A 19,985-nucleotide genomic window follows, 5' to 3' on the forward strand; every position below is an offset into this window, starting at 1 on the left:
AAGTGGACTCGCACATCTTTCCGGCCCCGTCCTCCACCCTTGCAGCACCCAAACCGCTTTATGCGCGAACTGCAGTTCACGCATCACTTTGCGCATTTAAACTCATGATCCGCTTGTTTCAGTCGGTCCCTTACGTAACGCGGCAGCTGATTCCTCATGTTTGACATTGTCATTTAGGACACATAACTCGAGCGAAGATGTCAAAAGACTGGAGCAAGTAGTCCCGAAGCAGATCATGTTCAACGCACTGTATTGTTGAGTGCAGGTAACACTGCTTTGCAGGGTATTGCTGCTGTGAGACATTATTGGGAATCTAAATGGAGATGGAAAAGCTTTGGGGAGGGGAAAAAAATAATAACAACAACAACTCGACAGCTGTGGAGCAGAGGATGTAGTTGACATGCTGAAAAACAATTTGGTTTTTAATTAGCACTGAGACTGCTCATAAAACACAAACATAAACAGTCACCGTCTCAATAACACGAGTCTAAATGATCCCAACAACAATTCTCTCAAAAAAGCAGCTGTTACAACACAAAAGCAACCCAAGTTTTTTTTTTTGTGTGACGAAGAACTACACAAAAATAACTGCCAGTGAGCTCAAATGCACAAGAAAAACAAATCTTGGACTTGTAGTGCCTGAAACGGTATATATTCCCACAGAAATGGCAATTTTGTAAAAGAAAACAAGGAGCGAGGCTCTATCTGTCCATTTTCTATAACGCTTATCTTCCATCGCATCTTGGAGGATTGAGGTTTAGGAAACAGTATAAGAAAATACACTGACACAAAATACCTTGTTTCCCCCCCAAAAAGTGAAGCTTTGACTTCACTTAATTCTCGTTGTCATCCGCAAGTAATCACCAATGATTAATCTAACTTTACATAACATTAAAAATATATTTTTGTAAAAGTTTTGGGGGGTAATTTAAAGGTTATTAGGCTGACCTAAAAAAATATATTAAAAGAAATGTATGAACCTATAGCATCGAGAATGTGAAGTGAAGCCAAAAGTTTCATTTTGTTGAGTGTCTAATGCTGGTCGACATCACAGCACATCGTAGCAAGTTGCCTATACCACGCAAATACGCCCCCCACGGGCTGTGAGCGAGCTGCAAGCTGTGCGGACGCGGTGCCGTGACGTCACTGCTCTCCTGCCAATCTCGTGTGCCGCAAGCTGGAAACAAAACATGGGGAAAGTAGCATGTTATTAATACCATGGACGAGAAATGAAACGAAAACGCTCGTCTCTGAACGTTCACGCTAAATGTCAGTGTGCACTTGAACTACTTTAAAGTTCAACGCAAGTCTTTCAAAATTCAAAAGTGACAAGGAGGGCTTTGTATGCATATCACACCATGGTAATCAGTTGCGGGCCACATTTCGGTCGCACGAGGGTCCATTCTGACACGGGTCATTGTCCGCCCATAACCTCCGGAACTCCCCGACGAAGGGCCGGACCAGACGCGGCTCCTCGGTGACGAGGATGTTCTCGGCGTTGCACTGCACCGCCGCCAGCGTCCAGTTGAGCGAGCCTGTGATGAGGCGCCGGCCGTCCACCAGGGCGAACTTGTGATGCATGTGCACATAGAGGCCCACGTTGCGCACGCAGATCCCTGCGGAGGAGGAGGAGGAGCAGGGAGAGAGTGAGGGATGACGCCACTTCACTGCATTATGGATGAACCGGCCTGTTGTGGAAACAATCAGGGTGAACAAAGTTGAAATAGAAAGTGGAATGGAGATATTGATCCTTCCACACACACACACACAACTGATTTGGAGTACAATACTGCGTTCCAAATTATGATGCAATTGATATTTTGCAGTTGGCACGATTTTGAAGTCAGAATTCAAATGTTTTCAAACAAAGCTCCAATGAAAACATTTTGTTGAAAAAATAAAATAAAATACAAACTTAAAATACAGTGTTGAAAATTATTACCCACAACAGTGTTTCACAACATCTGACATGTTTTAAAGAACTGAAAAGAGTCATTTAGTGAATTTGCAGCATTGGGAGGTCGTATTTGCTGAAATCAAAACCTATTTCAATCAAGAACATTATTTACATTTTTGGCCTATAGGACCCCTGATTTGATAGCAGCTTCACAATTCTTATATCCATATATATATTTCTGCTTGAATTTCTTTGAGACAGTGGATTGTCATGCTTGAAGATGTTTTTGCTAATGAAAGTACAGTTTTTCTTTTGGTACCTTTCCTACCATCGGGGACCCTAAAGGGGCCGACAAACTCTCTCCCATCTAATATTGTACAACCCCAATTTCAATGAAGTTGGGAGGTTGTGTTAAACATAAATAAAAACAGAATACAATGATTTGCAAATCATGTGCGACCTATATTTAATTGAATACAGTGCAAAGACAAGACATTTCATGTTCAAACTGATAAACTTGATTGTTTTTAGCAAATAATCATTAACTTAGAATTTTATGGCTGCAACACGTTCCAAAAAAGCTGGGACAGGTGGCAAAAAAGACTGCGAAAGTTGAGGCATGCTCATCAAACACCTGTTTGGAACATCCCACAGGTGAACAGGCTCATTGGGAACAGGTGGGTGCCATGATTGGGTAGAAAAGGAGCTTCCCCGAATTGCTCAGTCATTCACAAGCAAAGATGGGGCGAGGTTCCCCTCTTTGTGAACAAGTGCGTGAGAAAATAGTCCAACAGTTTAAGGACAATGTTCCTCAACGTACAATTGCAAGGAATTTCGGGATGTCATCATCTACGCTCCATAGTCTCATCAAAAGGTTCAGAGAAACTGGAGAAATCACTGCATGTAAGCAGCAAGGCCGAAAACCAACATTGAATGCCCGTGACCTTCGATCCCTCACTGCATCAAAAACCGACATCGATGTGGAAAGGATATCACCACGTGGGCTCAGGAACACTTCAGAAAACCAATGTCAGTAAATATAGTTCGGCGCTACACCCGTGAGTGCAACTTGAAACTCTACTATGCAAAGCGAATGCCATTTATCAACAACACCCAGAAACGCCGCCGGCTTCTCTGGGCCCGAGCTCATCTAAGATGGACTGACGCAAAGTGGAAAAGTGTTCTGTGGTCCGACAAGTCCACATTTCAAATTGTTTTTGAAACTTGTATAACAAGCACGTTGATGAATACCAGATCTAGTGTTAATGCTCAGACGCTGCGTTTTAGTGGGATCTCTTTGTATTAAAAAAAAAAAAAAGGACATTATCCCCTTTTGTGACTGAGCATCGCCTCTTGACGAATAAACTGGTATTACGGGACAGATCGACACAAGCTTGTTCAGTAAGGGATTACACAGCTTGCATCGTGCTCAACATCTCCCAGAAAATGTAAAAAAAGAAAAACGAACCATACGGCCTTATAAAAAGCATAAAATATCACCACGAGAGTGCACTGCGTGAAAAGCAATCAGGTAAAATGCTGTCTCGCAGGGCGTCTCCAGCGAGTCTGGCTGCATGTGTGTTGTGAGATGGTAAATGTGGTTGGCTCACTTGTCTGGACTAAGAGAGGCTGAAATACAACTATTTATGATGCTGGACGAAGGCCAACTGCAGCTCGGCTCGGCTCAGGCCGATTCAGTAAAAGGCGAGTGAGCGCGCGCGAGGGAGTTATGGCGCGTCATTGTGATTATACTGCATTTACTGCGGTGTATATCGGCAAGCGACTATTACATATGGGCTGCTTGAATGATTGATGTTCATGTGTAGATTGATGTGCGCGCATGAATGTTTCTGGTATACCTTTTTTGTTTCCACTGTTCCTTTCTCCCACAAATGTTGAATGACTTTCAGGTATGATTCATCCAAATTTAAGATAACATTGGAAATGCAGCAGGCTCTTGTCTCAACAAGCTGCTACTTAACCCTGAAGAGGTCCTTTAAATATCCCCTCTCAATTGTACCTTGAAACCAACTTTCACCTTCACAGAACCTGCTGTAAAAATATTATCCAATCATATTTCTCCCCCCCCCCCCCCCCCCCCCCACTTTAAATGTGTCAGTCGCTTAAAAGTACTTCAGCCTGAAACTGATGCCCAACCGGGCACAGTCCACTCGTGTGCCTTGAGAGATCATCAGGAGTGCCAGCGATAAATAGTGACAGGCATGACCATTAAATACTCTTCCATTAGATAAAGCACAATGAAGCCACGTATCCACATTCATACAACAGAATGAATGAGTCACGGCTTCCAGCAGGTATAGAAACTTGGTGGTCGAATTAAGCATGTCCAATTTTCACACCAAGTCAGTCAAATTGTGAGCATAGTGAGATGAGCACAAAAAGTCCTTGTCATTCCGTTACTAACAAGCTAATGTAGTGTTATTAATGCTTGTTACAAAACCTCCAGGTCACGTAAACACAACCAATTAAATACTAAAATCAAATTCAGTCCTGTGGCCCTTTTTTCCCATTTTGTATTTTCAACATGAGTCTAAAATTGAGTGATTAAAGATCGGTCATCTTTTATTTTTGTGCCATTAAAAAGCAAATAAAATAATCAGTCCATTTTTCATTCTTTGAGTTTAGTTTGCCAATGAAAAATGGAAAGAAGGACTGATAACTTGATTCTGAAAGGTTAATGGGAGAGCAGAAATGTATTGATGCTTAGCAGCACATGGGCTCGTGCCACTGATTCAGCTTTATAAGCAGCGTGCAGGACAAAGACAAGACACGACGGCTGGATTGAAGTGCTCAACAACACACTCACTCACAAACACTTGGCCTAATGAAAAGCGCCGTCCGCGTTGCCAATTTCTTACTTACTTAATCCTTACTTAACCATACTCTGCAGCGGCAATTTCGCAAATATGGAAGGCTGAAAGAGAAAGGGAGCTAGCGAGCGGGAGACGAGGCACACAAAGCCCTTCGCAGTTGCGAGAGTCCATTAGGTCAGACGGATGCCGTCATGCCTCCATTCACCACTGAGGAAACACCGAGGAGAGACTTCTTGGCATTGATGCCGCGAGTCCAAGAACGGGCTGTGCACCTTCCATTGAGAAGGACCTGAGTCATATTTCCGGTAGACTCTGCCAATAGCTCTGCGAAATCACTCCGCCGAGTGCTTGATTTCATTTCATTTATTTAAAACAGTGGAACCTCCAAACTTGAACAGTCCAAAAATCCTACAGTTTGCACTTCAAACAATCATCATGCGCGAACTCATATGAGACACGAGACAGCTTAAGCTTAATACAACGGTTAACTGCATACACAAGCAGACGCCGGGTTGTCCGTACAATGACTTAAAGGAGACGTATTGACAATGAAGCATTTTACAGACATAGACAATGAAAGAATTGTGTGCCGTTATTCATTCTTAAATTCAGAAGCGTGTGGCTTGTTTGCCAATTCCTGCCCCATTTATTTACTCAAAAAAAATAAAAAAATACTGACAGTAAATATTCAGAAACGACAAGCTACATATTTCATTTCATTATACAGTTTGTACAAACGCTACAGGATAAACCATGACCGTCGGCGTCATCATCATCATCTTGTACTTACCGAGTTGTGAGCTGATCTGGATTCGTAATGCTTATTCCAAGAGCGCAATATTAATCCGAGTAACGTGTTTTGACTAGTGCTGGCACATACAATGTATATTTGCTTTAAAATAAACTGGGATTTAGTTCTTTAAATCATGGCGAGTAAATAAACTTCGTGTTCAATTAAACAGGCCCAGATTTCATACTAAGTAAGTTAATTTGTGAGTACATTGAGACGGGCTCATCATGATTTCAATATTCATAGTTTCTGTGACATTTTTGCTTGGTGGCGAGCTGTGAGATGTTGGGTGTCTTGGCTCAATAGAGGTTCGGAAACGCATAGATACAACAACAACACAGATACCCGCCCCACACCTTCACCGCTTATCTGTAATCTCTGCATCCAACAAAATTCAATGCAGCCTTGCTTACCTTGCATTAAGCCCCCGCTGGCTAATTTAAACATACACCCATAAAGGAAGCGCCCATAGAGATTCTATTGCGTTATCACTTATAGAGATGGCAATTCATTCACTTTGCATCATTTCCCATGAGAAAATATGTTAAATTGTAAATTTATAAATTACAATAGAAATTATTAAAAGTACATTTCGAACAACTTGGAAGGCAACCAAGGGTGTCAGAACAGACTGTTCTACTTTTGAGGTTCGACTGTACATAATGTATGTACCTCAAAGAGTTTTTAATCAAAAATATATGAAATCTCAGGGGGTTCTTTTGTGTTTGTGACACACTGTCAATGTTTTGGTTGACTTACTCAAAAACATGTCTAATTTACAGTAGTGTACACAGCTGAAAAAGGATAAAGATCTGATTATCAAATAATTTGTTTGCGACAACACTTGTAGAAGTCTTAGATGGGAGGAGTTGCTGTATGTTTAATTCAACAGACTTTGAATGGGATTTCGTTACTTCAGGTCACTTTGGTCCTTTTTGTTGGACAAATAAACATTTCTCCATCCAGAGAGCAGTTCTGACGCAATAACTAAGTGATTTTGAAAATTCACGACTAGTAATTCCACGCAGGGTTCACTTACCCGCCTTGCGGAGCGCACCGACCTGGGAGCCAGAGATGACTGAGTATTGCTCGTCAACCAGGACTCTGACAGCTACCTTCTTTCTGTACAGGTGCAGAACAGCCCTGCTCAGGTCCATATTGGAAAAAGAAAACAAACACAAGTCCAGAGACGATGTAGCTGACAGGATGAAGCGCAGAAGACGAGTGAAGGATGTTTGTACACCGTGAGGCAATGGGCAGCAACAGGAGCTGAAAGTAAACAAAAATAGAAACTGTTCCTTGTTATTATTTTTTTCCTACATGATCTTCAGCTCCTAGTCATTTTATCTAGATGATCCTCAGTTTGTTGGGATTTTATTTAAATGATATTAAGGTCCTCGTTTGGATCTACCCGATTTTCAGTTACTAGTTCGTGGTTTCTGTAAGTCTTCAGCTCACATTCTCGGGTTCTCTTTTTTTTGACCTCATTAAGCATTCTGCGCTGTGCTCTTGCAGCCACCTTTACAGGACGGCCACTCCTTGGAAGACAAGCGACAGTGCGGAACCTTCTACATTTATAGACAATTTGTCTAAATGGACTGATGAACATCAAGACTTTTAGGGATACTTTTGTAACCTTCCCAGCTTTACACAAGTTTATATATAAAGTACTGACCTCAATCCAACAGAGGCTGTGGGCATGACCTCAAGAGAGCTACCCACACCAGACATCAGTTTTGTCAAGAGGAAAGGTTTAAAATTCATCCTGATAGTTGTGCACATCTGATTTTCAACTACAGGAAACGTTTGGTTGAGGTTATTGCTGCCAAAGGAGGGTCAACAAGTTAAATCCAAGGGTTCCCTTACTTTTTCCTCCCTTCCCTGTGAATGTTCATGTTCTTTTCAATAAAAATATGAAAGCATATAATTGTTTGCGTGGCATTAGTTTCAGCAGTCTCTTTATTCTTGTTTTTAGAACATTTTCTCTGAGGTTTTGTTTATTCTTTCATTTGGATCATGGCAGGATCAAATGCTATCCCCGCACATACAGGACGAGGCCCACGGGTTGTAGGGTTCCCACTCTTGCTGTAGCTAATACTGCACAAAAGCTGTGACATTGCAATGTTAAGAATGCAGCAACCAAGGTTACATCCATGTAAGGTGCTGTCACGCGGAGCAGGCCAAACAGTTTCAAGACTCAGCGGATGACAGATTTCTTTCTAACATTTGCCTGTCGGCACTTCTACTCTTCAAGGACGTTGTGCCGGCTGAAAAGACATACTTGTGCCGCAAACGTGTTTATTAAAACGCAAAAGCACCACCGAACACAGAGCTCCTCTCTCACTGTTTTGCTGTTGAATCACAGCAGCTTCATGATGCTCAACACAATCAGGTACTCACTGGGGGGAAGCAGGAGAAAAGATGTGTTCCATGCAGGCCACGTTGGAGGGAAAGAAAAGGACCTCGTTCAGAACTGTCGGTGGTCTGAGGTGACGCAGGAGCCTCCACAGCAGCTCCACACTGAGGGAGAAAGCCACAGCTCCCAGGCCTACCACCTTCACTGTCCACATCACCGACATCCCTGCTGTGACAACACAATGCTCACATTACTGTACTTATGAAAATGGCCTCCACGCGGATAGGCAGCATGCCAGCAATTAATCGGCAGGTGTGTTGTTCACTTGAATGAATACCGAATGTCTAAGCAGTTATCTCCCTTTTTTTTCCCTGCAGGAAAAAATGGTGCCACTCGGGGACTGTTTTTACCTTTACTATGATTAAAAACACCATGTGTCGCAGTAGTGGTGTTTACCACCACGCACAGCACCAGCATAGCAGACGTGGCATCTGTAAAGCTCACGTGTGTGGTGGCGTTCAAGGCAGAGGTGGGAAAAGTATGGTTCTTTAAACTGGCCCACCAAGCATTTACAAGATCAAGAGTCCCGTTAGATTTGCTGCATTAATTTTTTACCAACATTGGTTCACTAAACTGTATTTGTTATTTTGGTATCATTTGTCTAATTAATTGGTTAATTCATTATCTATTGTAATTACGGCGGCCGACTGGTTAGAGCGTCAGCCTCACAGTTCTGAGGACCCGGGTTCAATCCCCGGCCCCGCCTGTGTGGAGTTTGCATGTTCTCCCCGTGCCTGCGTGGGTTTTCCCCGGGCACTCCGGTTTCCTCCCACATCCCAAAAACATGCATTAATTGAAGACTCTAAATTGCCCGTAGGTGTGACTGTGCGTGCGAATGGTTGTTAGTTTGTATGGCTGGCAACCACTTCAGGGTGTACCCCGCCTCCTGCCCGATGATAGCTGGGATAGGCTCCAGCACGCCCACGACCCTAGTGAGGAGAAGCGGCTCAGAAAATGGATGGATGGATATTGTAATCACAAAAATATTGCTCTAAAACAATTTTACAATTTATTTATTTTATTAAATAATTTACTTAAATATATTAAAATGTAATAAAGTAAAAATAACATTTGAAAATAAGGGTTATTATTTTTTTATTAAAATGAATCCGCCTCACATTTTTGAAGTTCGGTGTGTGTGTGTGTTGTTTTTTTTTCCTCCAGGCATCAACACTTGAGGGCAAAATTACTATTAAAAAAATAAATAATGCAATGGTTTTGTTTTTTCCAGTAGGCCTACAACCTTATGTCTCAGTATACCGTGAAGAGATGTTTCTATAAGCTTTGGTCACGTTTCACAGACTTCATAAATAAGTTAAACGAATTATTGACGATTAATTCTTACATATTCGAGTTTCTTCACAACTACTGGCTCTCAAGCTAGGATCACATTGAGCACATAATACAATTCGAGAATTTCCCAGTGAGTTAATTGGCCATTAGCGCTTGCTTTAACCTGTTTTAGCTAAGTGTGTCAACTTGAACCACTCGTGAGATTCGGCTCACCTTTGTTCGTGACTTGAGCGAGCGTATTATAAAAGTAATAAATAATATTTATTTTTCAACACGTAAATTATGTCGATAAAGCGTCAGGGTCCGCTTATGAACAACGATATCGTTTAAACCTCAGCGTTAGTGTAATTTGGCAAACCTGTAGCTGCTGACGTCATCACGCGGCAACACCATCGCGTCACTGCTAGTTGCGTGACGGACATGTGTACGAGCCAATGAATGGTCCTGAAGCGACTCGACCTCGTCCAATCATTTAACCGCAAACGCTGCCAATGCCGGGTCTTGCGGAAGTTAGTTTCCGCCGTAACGCAACGTGTCGCTAGCAAAGGTAAACAAGAGCAAACTTTAATCTCCGTATGTTGTTTAAAATCGCTGTGCTATACACAGATGTGATTTATGGAATCCTAATCGACGATTAGGTCGCAATCGTAACTTGTGTGCCATTTATTAGCCGTAATTGTTCTACGGGGAATGAGTAACAAACATGCTAATGTTAGCTTGTTGACTTAGCAGAGAGTTTGGAGGCATCGATAGCGCAACGGCAAAGTGTTTTGTTCCAGTCCCTCATTGTTCCGATTGATCCTGTGTGTTTTATAACAGCCACAGAACATTTTTTTGGAGGGATGGGTCGCCGCAAGTCCAAACGGAAACCCCCACCTAAGAAGAAGATGACCGGGGATCTGGCCACTCAGTTTACCTGCCCCTTCTGCAACCACGAGAAGTCATGTGACGTCAAAATGTAAATGTGTTTTAAAAAAATGTTTAACGTTCCTTTCATTTACTAGTTGATGCTAACGTTTCTTTCTACCCATTTCAAGGGAGAGAACGAGAAATACTGGAATAATATCTTGTACAGTCTGTTTGGAGGAGTTCCAGACGCCTATTACTTGTATCCTTCTTCATGCTATGTGATTTAGTCTCTCACAAAGACCTATGCTTACGTATTAATCAATGGCTTCCGATCGTGATCGATATTTGTTTGTCGGCCATGTTGGAGGTATAAATCGTGAGGATAAGCTCGGCTTGAAACGGAAACATTCGTGCACCAATGTCAAACTCAGGCCCGGGAGCCAAATTTGGCCCACGATGTAATTATATTTGGCCCGCAAGACCATATCAAATGTGTATTAGAGCTGGCCCGCCAGTACATAGCACATGCGCCACTAATATTCCAAATCCCAGAATGCTTTGCTAGTGTGTTGGCCCATCAGTCTAGACTGGTGAGCGCCTCTTCTCTTTCTGTTGCAGTGGTTAGCAAATATGCTACGAGTCTCATCGAGCAAATTTACACTTCCCCTTCCCAAAATGGCCAAACGAAAGATGGAAAACGGTTAACTTTTTTTTTTTCACGAATTAAAAGACAGACCTGTTTGTCGGGTGCGGAGCAACGTGGCTGTAACAAAGAATATAACATCATTGAATCGTTGTTGTTTTTTTAAGGCCCTTTATCAACTCCTAGGCAGGGACTGTTAATAGTTTGAAGTTTGGATTTTTATTGAAGGACATCCTCATTTTTTTTGGGTTGTTTTGTTCTTGGCCTTTGAAAAAAGACTTGCATAAAAAAGTAAGGTAGTTGGAGAAAGATAAATAGAAGATGGAGAGACAGAAGAATTCATGTTATCTATTTAAATACAAAACATCAAACAAATACCACTGATCTCTTTTATCGCAAATTTGATTTCTCATGTTTATAGTATTAATGTTTGTTTATTCCAGATTCAGTGTTTATGCAAAATTTAAGTTTGTTGTCATATGATAAACTTGCACATCGCAGTGATTTTTCATTAAATATTAGACTTTTCACGGCTGATTGGTATCGGCCGATATTTAGCATTTTATGCTGATCGGCTTTAATAACTCGCCGAGGCGATCAATGACGTCATTGATCGGCTCCGCAAAAGACATTTACTCCGCGTCGGCATCGGACTACTGCAATAAAATCTTGTATTCCGATACCACCGCATCCCGTTTTTTTACGATCATACAGGTTTATCAACTCAAATGCGACCGGATACACTCGTTACCGTGGGGACGACAACAAGAGTGGAGCGCGCCGACTTTGTATTATAAGGATAAAATGGGGAAAAACGTGTGTTGGGGGTCACCGCTGCTCAGGACAAGAGAGGACGTTCGTTCAAGGCTTGCTTCAGGTATGTTCACGTACTTTGAATACGATGCGGCTCGCAAGCAGGCAACAAAAACGTTATGTAGCCTAGCAAGCTACTGCTAGCACGAACGGTTGGACGTAAACATGCCGCCGTTCTGTCGAATCATGCTCGAAGGTTTCGATGTGGGTGAAGTAATTGAATTAAAAATAAAGTAATTTAATTACAGTAAGTTAGCACCCATTATTTCTGTCACGTTGTAATGTTGGTTTGACCTGACCGATTAGAATACACGATCTGACGAGAGCAGTGATTTCCAACCTTTATGGAGCCAAGGCACATATTTTACAATTGAAAAATCTCACGGCACACCAACAAACAAAAATGTCACAAAACGTGGATACATTAATGACTGTATTTACTTCCTGCCATCTAATAGAAGACCATGAATTTGTTCTGTCTGTCACTATGCCTCACTGGCATAAATGGATGAAAAAATAATATATTTTTTTGAGCAATTAAGTACACAAGTATATACAGTAAATGAACAGGTCATTTAAATAGACACACTCTTCCATCTTATAATCGGATCGGTGATCAGTTATCGTTTTTTTTTTTTTTCAACTCGCTGATCGGTAATCGGCCCCAAAAATGTTGATCGTGTAAAGCCTATTAAATATTGAGTTTGGCCCGTGATTTTGTCCCACCGTGAATTTGAGTTTGACACCCCTGCACTAAGGAAATAGCTGCATGAGAGTTGGGGTTCGTGAGGCCATAAATATTAGCAGCTAACTAGCCAATTAGCTCAGCGAGATGATTGTCCCTCTTCGTCAGAAATTGAATTAACCACAATGTGCTTCCTCTTTAGATGCGCTGTCATGCTGCCATGAAAGGCAAGTTCAGTCTCGCAGGTTTTGCATTTTATTCTTCTTTAGTATTGTTGGTGAAATGCTTCAACTTTCGGACTCCGTTGCTAAAGCCGGTTAGCCGTAGCCCTTCCGATTACGTCGTGGCTGACTTGATTATTAAATTAATTGATGATTTTGATCGAAAATAGAATATACATTAAATATTAGGTGTACATTTTAGGAATAAAACCGGCCTTGGTTTTAATTAACACTTTAGGCCTACTATGCTACAATATTTTCATGTCGGTCAGTATAGTGGCGCTTGTTTGTTGGCGAACGTGTATACGGCTGTGTTAGAAGTTGTGCTGGAGTTCATCTGCAGGCCACGCACACGTTCCCAATATGTATATGATATGTGACACCAGTCCTGGAAGTGCTCTGACACACTTCCAAACGGAACGCCGTCGTGAACCGAGAATGGCTGGCGAAGAGGCGAGTCACTGTAACGCACGGTGACAAATTGTCTCACAGCAGTTTTACGCTAACGGGAAGCAGCGTTGGAAGGACCGTGAAACATTTCGTCGAGGACTGTGCTCCATAAGAATACGCACGCGTGGTCTGTCCTGTTATGTTTCTTAACGATGAGCTTGAGACACTTCCATTAGCTTTACCACAGTGTCCATTTACTGGAAGCTTTCAGCATAATCTTCTTGCCCCGGCCGTTTAACCGCTGATTTATTGGCACATCATGACTCCGTGCGCTTTTTGGTCTTTGTACCAATCCTAATTGAGGATTTGGCGCCTGCCTCCTACGTGCTCAGACAGCCGATGTAGCGTCGGAGGTTATCGGCGTGGTCGGCGGCGGGCGAGTTACGCGAAGTGTCGCGGCTGACAGAAGGCTGGAGGAAGGCATTTGTGTGCGGAATTCTTGCGCAGAATGCAAACAAAGGTCTTAAAACACAGAAGTTATTAATGAGTGTTTTCATGAGAACAGAAAGACATTTATTGAGGATGACAACAAGAACACTTGTTGGGAAAAAGCCAAAGTGGGCCCTGTGATGAGCTCATGTCAGCGCTTTTGTGAGCATTACATTAACCGCTCTCAAAAATTATGACTTCATTCATTCACTGCTTTAATTTATAAAATGTTCTTTTTTTTTTGCACCCGTACACTGAGAATTATTCTCGTAAAAATTCTTCTTGTAATGTTATGACTTTCTTCTCGTGATGTGACCTTTTTATTTTAAATTACACCTTTTTTTTCTGCTCATTATCACATTATCTTAATGACAGTTAAAACTTTCCATTTTAAATATTTTGTCTGACATTAAGCATCAAATTTTAAGGTTTGATTTTTATACTACTTTTATAAAACAAAAGAAGACGTCTGTCGTAGCTTTGCAGCTATTCACAAAACATTACAACTTTTGTCAAATTTTATTATTAAATTTTATAACATTTTATTTGTATGTTTCACCATATTCTCATATCACATTTGTGATGCAATATAAGACTTCCTCATAAAATTACAAGTACATTTATTCTATTACGGTTTACTTAAAATTGCCACTTCATTTTATAAAATGACTTTGTTAGAAATGATGCTTTCAAACTTCTAATATTCTGAATTTGCTCTCATAACTCACTACTTCTACTACTTTATTCTTGTAAAAGTGTTAAGATTTTGTTTTATAGCATATGACCATTCTCGTAATATTATAATCTTAGTCTCATATCTTAATTTAAATCTCCTAAAATTCCCAAACAAATCCTTATGCGATTATGATGTATTGCTTGGAATATTATAATTTGTTCCCTCTTAAAATGATGACTATTCATAATTTTTTCAATATAAAAAAAACATGAAATGTTTTCATAATAATACACGTCTTTGTTATATTACGACTTTTAACCTTTGTTGGTTTGTCCAAAAGAATAATACCTTTTGGTAGAACGCTTTGATGAGTAATTGATCTTTCCGATCTATATCCACTTTGTGATAATTGATCACCCTCTTAAAAACAGCCCGATGCGCTTTGTCACGGTTTATTTATTGATTTCCAAAGTTCATCTCATTTCTGACACAAAATGATGTCACGCAACAAAGTCTCCTTAACCCTTCCCTCTCCAGATCTGTCGGAGCCAGTGGACGTGTACAGTGATTGGATAGACGCTTGTGAATCGGCCAATCAGTAGCCCCGGAGGTGGAGCGAGACTATAAATAATGGCTGGCATTTTCCACTTTTGTGTGTGTGTGTGCACCCATAGTGAGCGCGACTGCCAGTCAAACTTTCAAATGTATATTTTACTTTTTTTCCCTCCCTGCTTCTATTTTAAAATGTTTTTGGCTTTACTTTAACAGTGCAAATTTATTAAAAATGCCTGCAAAAATCCCATGCTGAATGATCTGGCTGTGTGTACACTTGCGAATCCAGACCGAAGCTACAGTCGCTGGCCACTTTATTAGGAACACCTGCGCCATCTGACATGCAATAGGAAATTCCAATTTCGCCACGTCACGTGGGTGACAATATTAAGCAGCACGGTGATTTAGTGGTTAGCATTTCTGCCTCGGGGGGGGGGGGGTTCAGATCTCACATGCTCCCCTCCGGCTTCCTCCCGCGTTCTTAAAGTCGCATTCAAGTTGGATTCATGCAACACGCTCAATTGTGCATGGGGGCACTTCCACATGACTGAAAACTACAGTCAGAAACATTAAAAAAAGAAAAGAAAATAATGACTACTTTTATGACTTACTTACCCCCCCCCCCCCCCCCCAAAAAAAAAAAAACAATTGGTATTATAATTATTTTAAGGCACAGTTGTCAAACTCAAGGCCCGGGGGCCAGATGCGGCCCTACACATCATTTTATGTGGCCTGCGAAAGCAAAACGTGTTTACTTAGTAATTTGGTAAAATACCAAAATTGCAAATTGTCTTCACTTTTAATAATATTGAGATAATGCAGTCATTTTTTTGTGACCAAGCAACCTTTTAGAATGAATTGAATAAATGTTGAACTGTTGTTGTTGTTTTTTTTAAACTGGCTTCTGATTTCAAAACTAGTTATCTTATCAATTTGGTGTGTACCGGTATATGTTATATCATGAGACAATCATACATTTATTTGGTTCGCAGTCATAGCAGCACTCAGTGGAATAATAACTAGAATGTGGCACATGACAAAAATGAGTTTGACACCCCTGTTTTAAGTGTTTTGTTTGTTTTTTACAGTACTGGATCTTATTATGCAGGCAGACCTAATGCAGTGGCCAATGAGTGTATACCAAACGGAAAAACATTATATATTGTTAAAGATTTTTTAATTTACTTAAAAACTCATTCACTGCCAGTACTCCCAGTTAACGTCAAAACTCATCAATGGCAGTGAAGGAGTTTGAAATTCTGCAGTCTGTGCTTATGATGTCACAAAATTTCATCATTCCAATATTTTACTGTGGTCAAGCATCATGTCCAGTAAATAACGAGCCGCTGCTCTCGTCGTCTTCGTAATGGTGACACAGCATCAGGTCATCTCACTGGGAAATCAAATCATTCAGGTTCTTTTGGTTGCTAAAAAGGTTACACATAATCACTAAATATGTACAATACACTGTGATTTTATTTAATGTGTGTGTGTGTTGGTTTTCTATGCAACTGAACACATGGTGTGCAAAAAAAAAATAAAAACTTGACTGTAGTTGCTATGACCTGGATGATTGTCAAAATGGAAGCAATAAGAATAAACATTACAAACAGGTGGTGGATGTTTTCTCTCTAGTTTTGTTGTATTTTAAATTGAAATGTAGTAAAGACTGCAGTTTTGGTCCAGAGCTTAGGATGGGAAAATATAAAAGGAACATTGAACAGCTATCAACAGGCAATATGCAAATATTTGTAAAGTATTTAAATAATTTCAGGTGTTAAAATTTGAAATGAATAGGTTTTTCCTCAGGCTGTTGTTATTAAAAGCCCAAAGAAGAAAACCCTGAAATATTTTTTCATAGTACAGGACTTTTTTTTTTTTTGTTTACTTTGAAAAAAATAACATTAAAGGAGACGTGCAGTTTAGTTTTTTTAAACAGTTCTTAGGTGTCTTATTATTTATATTAATAATGTAAAGCACATTGAGTTACCTTATGTATGAAATGTGCTATACATTTTGGTTTGCTTATTAAAAGGTCTCTGGTATATGACGGACAAAGAACTGCAGCACACTGAACATTCACTTCTCACAGTCTGGTTCAAATCACTTTGTTTTGCGGGGGGGGTTCTGTCTCATCACAATACCAAGTGCGGCTTTTGTTCCCATGACGACTGGGGCGGAGCTAGGACGTGGTTACTCAATGTTGCCAACTTAGTAACGGAGGTTTTTTTTTGCTCTATATGGGGACTTTACGAACCCTGCAGTGACTTTAAATTTTTTTTTTATTAATATAAAAAGGCAACTATCAACTAATCTAGCAACAGTTGTGATGTTATTGGAGACTGAGACTTACTCCTCCGTATCCAGACTGCAAATGAATAGTGCTTGCGTCGTGCGAATCGAACCATATCCACCACGAGAGCCGAAACCCATTCAGATTTTTTCAGTGAATTGGGCATTCACTAAATATACAAAAAAAAAAGCAAATACTGAAAATACAGCACGATGTTAGCGGAGCAGATATACTTAATCAGCATTGTTTCATCTCCTCTAGTAGTGGCTTGGCTGAAAAGGACAAAACAATTGTTACATACTCCAGGTTTAAGTCACTATGCTTCTTTTGCCCGATGAAGGAGCTGCTTCACCAACAGAAGAAATAGAAATGTGTACAAATGAAAATAGTAGCCTCCTGAAGAATTGCACAGATGATCTTTGTTTTTTCACGCCAAACTGCTGATTTAATGGAGAAAACAGACAACCCAGTCACCGAGCCCAGAACATATTGTAATTAACGGCACTACAAATTCAAAATCCAAAACCGTCGTCTACTCCCTTCACGTTTTCCCATTCATGACCGCAGTACACATACGGTAACACAAGTAGCCTGTGACAATAAATGAGACATGGAGTGGTCGTGTGTGTGTGTGTTGTGTTTGATGACAGAGCCCAGCTGGAGCGCTATTGACGACACCTTATGAAAAATGCTGGAGGACGATTACAATGGAGAGTGATTATCACTTGGCCTCTCCCGTGTGTGTGTGTGAATGTGTGTGCGCGCGCCTGCCCTTGCCCCTCCCTCTATTGCTCTTTATCCTCTTTTATTCAGCACGTGGGGTCAGGGGTCAGTACATGTACGTTGTCAAGTCTGCCAATCACCCACACAGTGACTGCGAGGCAACTGTTGCCAAGGAAACAGCGACGTGGTTGCTAGGCACCTGGAGCTGTGCTCACAATAGTCATTTTGTTGCTTAGCGCGCGCGCACACACACACACACACGGACAAATCCAAACAAAAGTGCGCCCACAGCTCTGCCCAATCAACAAGTTTACACAACACCAGTGTGGAGATTCTCATTAAAATCCTTAATTGCATTCTGCTGCGACGAAATGCTCGTCGTGCTCACGCGGTGGTTAAAACTCATGCGACATTAAGTGATATGAGCGTCATTTATCACGCGCACAGATGCTAATATATTGCTGATAGCGCAGCGCAAAAACAACAACAAAACAAAACTGCCGCTCGTTTATATCTCTTAGCAAAAATGCTAATGGCGCTCAAATGTCTTCTTCCAATAGGGTGGCGGCCTCCCGATTAATCAGCATACCCGCCGACCCGCACCTCGGCTTGATCAATAAAAGACATAAACATCCATCATTCCGGCTAAAAATAGTAACAGAGACGCAAAATCGATAGCTTATTTCCCTATTGGCATGTGGAGCTCTTGGACTTTGCTAACGTGGGGACTCTTACATGGGCTCCATCCACTCGCACAACAACCTCGCGTTACGAGGTAAGTACGTGTAGAAAAAGGGAACAATGTTTCAATTCCATCGAACCGTTTTCTGTAGTGCTGATCCTTATTAGGGTGAGCTGGAGCCTTTCCCGGCATTCACACCTTTGGCCAATCGAGCAGCTTTAATGAACCTCACATCAGAGATGGGTGGAGGGGCCACAAATTGGACTCAAGTAAGAGTACTGCTACTTTAGAATAATGTCACTCAAGTAAAAAAGTAGTCCAAAAAACAAAAATATCAAGTGGGAATGTGCAAAATCAGTGTGCGGTCATGTGATTACCCGCCGCCGCTTTATTGGTCAGATGGAGTCAAACGTCACTAGTAGTGCCACTGGATTGCTGAAACAGAGTCATGTGACGCAAGCCTCGCTGACAAACCAAAACATAGACCGCACAAGCAATAGATTAATCTAAATAATAGAAAGTAGCTCCATGTAATAGAGTAAAAGTACTGCTTTTCCTTAACAAACCTACTCGAGTAAAAGTAAAACTACTCTTCAAGTTCAACCGGAAGAAAATACTTAAGTAGCCCATTATTACCCACCTGAGCCTAATTTGCATGTTTTTGGGAATGTGGGAGGAGCCCAGAGCACCCAGAGAAAAGCCACAGACATGAGAAGAACACGCAAACGCCACCGCGGGTGGGCCTCCGGATTCCAAGTGAGAATCTCAGATCTGTGCGGCAGACGTGCTGACAAACAACAAACCCATCTCATCGTCAACAAATCTTTCTGTTATAGGAATTCAGTAGGAAAATGAAAACATATTTATGCAGTGGAACTTCTAAAGTTAAGCAGTGCGTTTGGGAACGCTGGTCAACCTGTGATTTATTGGGATTTATAAACACTTTTCCCTCCAGGAAATAATGGAAAGAAGCCAGGATCAAACTGTTGCTATCATAAAATCTTTATGAACTGTGCAGTGGGAATGGTTAAGGTTGTTTTTAAAATATTCATAATGTTTCAAGTAACCTTAAAAAATAATTCTAATTTTCCACTAATTGCAATGTTGTTTTGTACAAACTCCTACTAAATTCATTTGAGAGCTGCTCAAGAATAATAAGATTATAGCCTCTCTCGCTTTCTTTCTCTCTCTCAGCGTCTGATTTATTTGCATCCATAAACATTTTTTATTTTGTTTTGTACCTGTGGGAAATCATAAAGATTGAATAATTCGGGATCAAACTGTCGCCGTGATAAAAACCTTTATTAACCGTGTAGACAATTTGAAGAAACATTTTAACATTATTAACTCCCATACAAGTAAAAAAAAAAAAAAAACAGTTAATAACTGTAGAGTAGAAGTAAAGGGAAATGTAACAAGATGACTCACCCTTGTGTAGCATGTAAGGGAAACGTAGACGGAGGCTAAATCTTGTCCACTTCATGCGACACACTTTTTACCATTTTTTTTTAACAAAAACAGTTAGATGTAAGTAGACTTAACACAGCTGACTTTGTGATGTCCATTCCATTCTCCTCCTTTTATGATTGCTGCGGCTTTACCATGCCATGTACTCTTTTGCAGTGGCATCACACAAAAAAAAGAAAAAAAAAAGCAAACTGCACTTGGGAAGTCAAACCTTTCGAGTTGACATTTCGCGTGTGTGATGTCCAAACTGTTTTCAGGAGTATTTTTCCCCC

The 19,985-nt window shown here is 40.9% G+C and overlaps 2 protein-coding genes across 6 annotated transcripts; one reads left to right on the top strand and one right to left on the bottom strand.

Annotated features, from left to right (window-relative positions):
- Positions 1–390: 390 nt before the first annotated feature.
- Positions 391–9,708, bottom strand: pld6 (phospholipase D family, member 6). Of its 5 annotated transcripts, none has more exons than XM_061771530.1 (5): positions 9,589–9,708; positions 7,922–8,102; positions 6,561–6,790; positions 1,358–1,688; positions 391–1,177 (listed from the first exon to the last, which is right to left on the bottom strand). In XM_061771530.1, exons 1-4 carry the CDS (start codon positions 9,650–9,652, stop codon positions 1,366–1,368), a joined length of 798 nt encoding a protein of 265 aa, XP_061627514.1. In that variant the 5' UTR covers positions 9,653–9,708; the 3' UTR covers positions 391–1,177; positions 1,358–1,365. The 5 variants fall into 5 exon arrangements, with proteins under 5 accessions (XP_061627514.1, XP_061627517.1, XP_061627513.1 ...); XM_061771533.1 differs by having other exon boundaries at positions 1,358–1,616; positions 7,922–8,105; XM_061771529.1 differs by having other exon boundaries at positions 7,922–8,105.
- LOC133477136 (transcription elongation factor 1 homolog) lies at positions 9,625–16,163 on the top strand. Its single transcript, XM_061771539.1, has 4 exons — positions 9,625–9,777; positions 10,050–10,188; positions 10,268–10,338; positions 14,534–16,163. Exons 1-4 carry the CDS (start codon positions 9,669–9,671, stop codon positions 14,596–14,598), a joined length of 384 nt encoding a protein of 127 aa, XP_061627523.1. The 5' UTR covers positions 9,625–9,668; the 3' UTR covers positions 14,599–16,163.
- Positions 16,164–19,985: the final 3,822 nt, after the last annotated feature.

This window comes from Phyllopteryx taeniolatus, chromosome 4 (assembly GCF_024500385.1).
Source record: "Phyllopteryx taeniolatus isolate TA_2022b chromosome 4, UOR_Ptae_1.2, whole genome shotgun sequence".
NCBI classification, from domain to species: domain Eukaryota; kingdom Metazoa; phylum Chordata; class Actinopteri; order Syngnathiformes; family Syngnathidae; genus Phyllopteryx; species Phyllopteryx taeniolatus.

Bases quoted from the DNA above. Each gene is read 5' to 3' on its own strand.
- pld6 (XM_061771529.1), bottom strand. From the start codon at position 9,652: ATGTCCGTCACGCAACTAGCAGTGACGCGATGGTGTTGCCGCGTGATG. The intron at 8,106-9,588 runs GTTTGCCAAATT...GTGTTGTCACAG, and splicing joins GATGACGTCAGCAGCTACAG to CAGGGATGTCGGTGATGTGG. The intron at 6,791-7,921 runs GTGAGTACCTGA...GTTTACTTTCAG, and splicing joins TTTTCTCCTGCTTCCCCCCA to CTCCTGTTGCTGCCCATTGC.
- LOC133477136 (XM_061771539.1), top strand. From the start codon at position 9,669: ATGGTCCTGAAGCGACTCGACCTCGTCCAATCATTTAACCGCAAACGC. The intron at 10,189-10,267 runs GTAAATGTGTTT...ACCCATTTCAAG, and splicing joins AAGTCATGTGACGTCAAAAT to GGAGAGAACGAGAAATACTG. The intron at 10,339-14,533 runs GTATCCTTCTTC...TTCCCTCTCCAG, and splicing joins GTTCCAGACGCCTATTACTT to ATCTGTCGGAGCCAGTGGAC.